This window comes from Rhyacophila brunnea, unplaced genomic scaffold (genome assembly GCF_057557595.1).
Source record: "Rhyacophila brunnea isolate RB1 unplaced genomic scaffold, BYU_Rbru_1.0 scaffold_19, whole genome shotgun sequence".
Taxonomy (NCBI): Eukaryota; Metazoa; Arthropoda; class Insecta; order Trichoptera; family Rhyacophilidae; genus Rhyacophila; species Rhyacophila brunnea.
Window position 1 is genome coordinate 22,874,583 of NW_028232848.1, and position 4,862 is coordinate 22,879,444.

At 39.1% G+C, this 4,862-nt stretch overlaps 1 protein-coding gene across 1 annotated transcript; it reads left to right on the top strand.

The window, feature by feature from the left end:
* Positions 1-1,381: 1,381 nt before the first annotated feature.
* Positions 1,382-4,378, top strand: LOC147072849 (protein CFDP2-like). The gene is made up of 2 exons (XM_085945736.1): positions 1,382-1,976; positions 4,260-4,378. The coding sequence occupies exons 1-2, from the start codon at positions 1,382-1,384 to the stop codon at positions 4,376-4,378; spliced, it is 714 nt and encodes a 237-aa protein (XP_085801862.1).
* The last annotated feature ends 484 nt before the right edge of the window (positions 4,379-4,862 follow it).

Consider the following 4,862-nt stretch of genomic DNA (forward strand, 5'->3'; position numbering starts at 1 on the left):
GATATTCCTTTTATATAATATCGTTTATATCAGCGATTTCCAAACTGGGAGGCGCGCCTCCCTGGGGAGCCGCAGACAAGTGCGAAAGGAGGCACGATCAAGATGATGAATTTTTGAATTAACTATATTATCGAAAAGAAAAAAATGATAGAATTTTCATGCGAAACAAAAATTTCCAAGTGAAACTCTAGTTCATTTTTAGTTGAATCGCAGTGAAGAAAATACTATTTTGTCAATGCAAGTAATGCTGCCATGAATTAGTTGCAATTGATACGCTTTGTGCTAATAATAACACTAATAACAATAATAACTAACAATGTGTGTATTATTTTATGAAATAAGGGGGGAGGCGGCAAGATTATATTTTTTAAGGAGGGCGTAATAACATAAAGTTTGGAAACCACTGGTTTATATAATGGTTACCTACTTATTTTTATTAACATAAAATATAGTGATGATAGCATAATAAATAGTTATGTGGAATTTTCTTTCACACATTATCATTTTTTTATGTTAATAATGAAAGAATACTTCCGTGAGAATCGGTTATTAAAAAAATACGTTTCCAGGTAAGAATAGTATTTCATGTCATCATTGAAACAACAAAGGTATAGGAAAACCGTGTTAATTACTTACAAATGAAGCAGAACTCGATAAAAATGAATAATGAGTTATAAAGGAGAGTCAACGACTAGCTTGGAATCGCGTGGGACTAATTTATAACTTGTATTGTTCATTATTCATATTTTTCTATCACGTAAATAACGCTTGGACCAAAGGTTGGTATGACTTCAGTGGGGTATGCCTTGATGCCAGATCAGGTGTGCTTCCATTTGAAATGCTGAGTATGTCGACTATCCATGATAGCTCTGCCAACAAATCCTACCTCTAACCTCTCCGTGGGGGTCCCTAGGCAATGCAGCATGCTGTAGCAGATAGACGAGGGTGCAAGGCGAATCACCAGCGCCTAAAAACTGGTACATTCTGGCTACGGGAAGGAAAACCCCTACAGAAAACCAGGGCATGTTCACGGGCCCTAAGGTGGCAGCCCCACCAGTGAACTCGGGTGCTGTGGGATGATCATCTGCACACCCTAAAACAACAGATTAATCCAAGCACAGGGAAGCCTCGGACCCCCGTTTCCATCTTGACGACCTCGCCTGAATTCGGTAAACGATTTTGTTTTGGAACCTACAATATCCGTACTCTAAATGTCCCTGGAAAGGCCGAGCATCTAACAGAAATACTTTCTCAATACAAGTTAGATGTTCTCGGGATCAGTGAGTGTCGACTCACTGGCATTGGCGAGAAGTTTATTCGTGGGTTTCGTCTATTGTACTCCGGACACGCCACATTGCGACGTAGTGGAGTCGGATTGCTGATGTCCAAGGAAGCTTGCAAGTGCCTCACCAGCTGGGAACCTATCTCCGAACGTCTACTCCGCGCTACTTTCAAGACCAAGTCGGGCTCCATCACTTTTCTGCAGTGCTATGCTCCCACAGAGGCTGCTAGCGATGCAGATAAGGATACATTCTACGAAAGTTTGGCGGAAGCCGCTGGAAATATCCCCAGCTGTGATCATGCAGTTATCCTTGGTGATCTTAATGCCAAAGTAGGATCTGACCCCTCGCGTGGACCCTTTGTGCTGGGAAAACATGGCCTTGGCCAAATGAACGATAATGGTTCCCGTCTGGTAGATTTTGCCTCAATGAATGGTCTTGTGATTGGTGGTAGTCTTTTCCCTCATAAGACCATCCACAAATATACATGGACATCGCCAGACGGTAATACAAGAAACCAGATCGACCACATTTTGGTCAAAGCGAAATACCGGCATGAACTGCTAGACGTGCGGACATATAGAGGTGCAGACATCCACAGTGACCACGAACTCTTGGTCGGGAAATCCCGTATAGACCTCAAACGAGTCCCAAAACCCAAAAGGACGGTCAGACTCGATGTGGAAAAACTGAAAAGTACCCGTGTGCGTGCAACCTATGAGCTGGAGCTGCAGAAGCGCTTCCCTCACCCTGCAGCGATGCTACAAAAGCGACCTACGTGCTGCAGGTCTGACATGGCGGGAGGCACAGGAGTTGGCGATGGACCGAGGGAAGTGGCGCCAACTTGTGCTTGCCCTATGCCCCAATGTTGGGACGTGACAGGGTGAAAGAAGAAGAAGAAGAAATAACGCTATCACTAAATTGTATTATATATACATAGGTATTATGTGTAAAGGTATGGATCAAGAATATGCGGTGTAATGAAGAGAATTTAGGTCAATTTATGTGGTGGAATATGATGAGAAGATAAAGCCATTGTCATAGTATATCCATATTTATATAATACAATAATAGAATACGTGTATTAATTAAGGCGCTAAGTACCAAAATAATAAAAACTGACATTTTTATGGAAAAATGTTCTACATACGCCAATAACCTAAACTATTGTCTAAGTGCCTCAAGCAAGTGATAGCGATAGATGAAGTGAAGCCTCAAAAATACAGCAAAATATTTAAACCTCTCGACGTTGTAAGTCCGTTGGTGTGTTTTATTTATAATGGTGTAAGTACCACTGCAGTTGTCAACGGCATTCAATATAAAATGGCTGACGATGGTGTGTTGATAATTGCGAGTTCCTAATACCTAAAATTATGGAAGCTGCTGTGATTGCTTCACACTGTGAAACTACATTTTTCAAAAGATCTGCTTCATGCAATTTTACTGCAATGACTCGGTATTTTGTAACTACAGGCAATACTACTTTTTGGTACTTAGAGCCTTAATTAATACACGTATTCAATATACTAATAATGTCATGTGTTAATAAAACGTGGTTATAGAAACTAAATCGATATGATTGAGAATGGTTAGGTGGTATATCAATAATATATTTCATTTAATATTTTTCTATTATGATATTATGAAAGTAAGTAACTTAAAGCCTACTCACATAGCGCGTGTCTCGCTGCGATTCTCCACGAGTGCATTTGGACACCTCATGAGTTCACCTGTACCTCGACCGCGCGCGACAATCGTCACGGCGCGAGTTCGTGTGAACGGCTCAATGAGGTCACAAGTACCTGGAATGTGCGCGAGTCAAAACGCGCGACGTGGACAAGGCGTAAAGCAATAACACGTCTTAACACGTTATTTAAGTATTTCCAAATTCGTTTATAATCGATGGTATGCCTTAATCAGAATGGTAGGTACCAATGATTATCAATACGTTGTTGCGGATAACGATATGTATTTCTAGATCAAGGATAAAAACAACGTAAATACAGTCATTCAGAACGCAGCCGATCAGAAATGCAATGTTTCATCGTTTACTAAAGCCTCACGAGTATTGTTTTTCCAGTACTCGATGCATGGCAGAGTTCTCTCGCGAATATCACTTGTAAGAGATCTTGGAATTACGTTTGACGGTAAACTGACGTTTAGTGGTCATATAGATACCATTTGTAAAAAGGCGCTAAAGATGTTGGGCTTTGTCTTGCGTACTTCCCGGGTCTTTTCGGATGTTACCGTACTAAAAATTCTCTATAACTCCTTAGTTAGAAGAAGACTTGAGAGTGGGTCTGTCGTTTGGGCCCCGCATCAGTTGAAGCACGGCCTTATGGTGGACAGAGTCCAAAAAAATTTTAAGACTCCTTTACTTTCGGCTGTATGGATATTATCCGTGGCTCTATCCGACTGATTTTCTCTTAGGGATGTTTACATACTGTAGCTTAAGATTAAGAAGGGATCTTTATTTAACTACATATTTTTTCAGACTTATACGCGGCGTAAATGTTAACTCTGCCATTCTTGGTGGTGTTGGCTTGTGTGTCTCTGATAATTACCTTAGGAATCGAGGGCATCCGTTGTTTGTTCTCCGATCCGAAGTTTACATATTATTTAGGATTCGATTTTAATTTGATTTATTCTTTGGTTGAGTTTTATTACGATCAGAATTATTTTTATTTTGTCATACCTATTGTATACCTAGAGTATTGTTGTTTTTTTAAGTAGCCTTATCTGAATCCAAGAACTTTAGCTAATTAATAAAATTTTAATTTTGCTTGTTGGTTGTTGATACATACATAATAAAAAAAAAACTTAAAGGTTTATTCTAAAAAGCACGGAGTAATTTTATTATATACAATCAGAAATTTATTATAAAAAAAGAACATTTTGAAATAATGTCACATCGGAGGTTTTACCAGCTCACTGGCAATATATTTATTTGTATTGTAAATCTTTTATATTATCTCGTAGTCGTTGTCGTCAGCAAGGATTCGCTAGGCAATCGAAATCTAGCTCCAAAAGCTCAATCAAAGATTACGTTCGCCCTAATTCAGGACGAAAGAGCGTATCTGCGAAAGAGACGCGCGTGACGCGATCCAAACCAGATTTTTCACCTGATTTATATAGAAAGACGTCTCACTCCACCCCACTCCATTCGAGAATATCTAGGCATGTGAATAATTTATCAATGTCGGGCATAGGCAATCTTGTCAATCAGAAACGAAGCAGGCACAACACGCTCATAGACAGTGGTGGATTAGGCATTTGGACGACTAAATCTTAAGCCCATATTAAATTAATATAGAGTCATTCATACAAATTAATATATTATTCTATTTTAATAAACCTCTAACAAAATACATGTTTCTCTTAATTAGATATTGTTATCACTTAAATAATATCAAATGTTAATGATTCGTACATGACAGTTTTCCCTAGACCTCTAAACCAACGACAAACTCTTTAAGGGTGTTGGTCGATAGCTATGTGTACTTCGGTTACCAGTAAGCAAGGAAAATGCCATTAGTGAAGAAATATATATATAATTTATTTATAGCTACAACACAAACATGG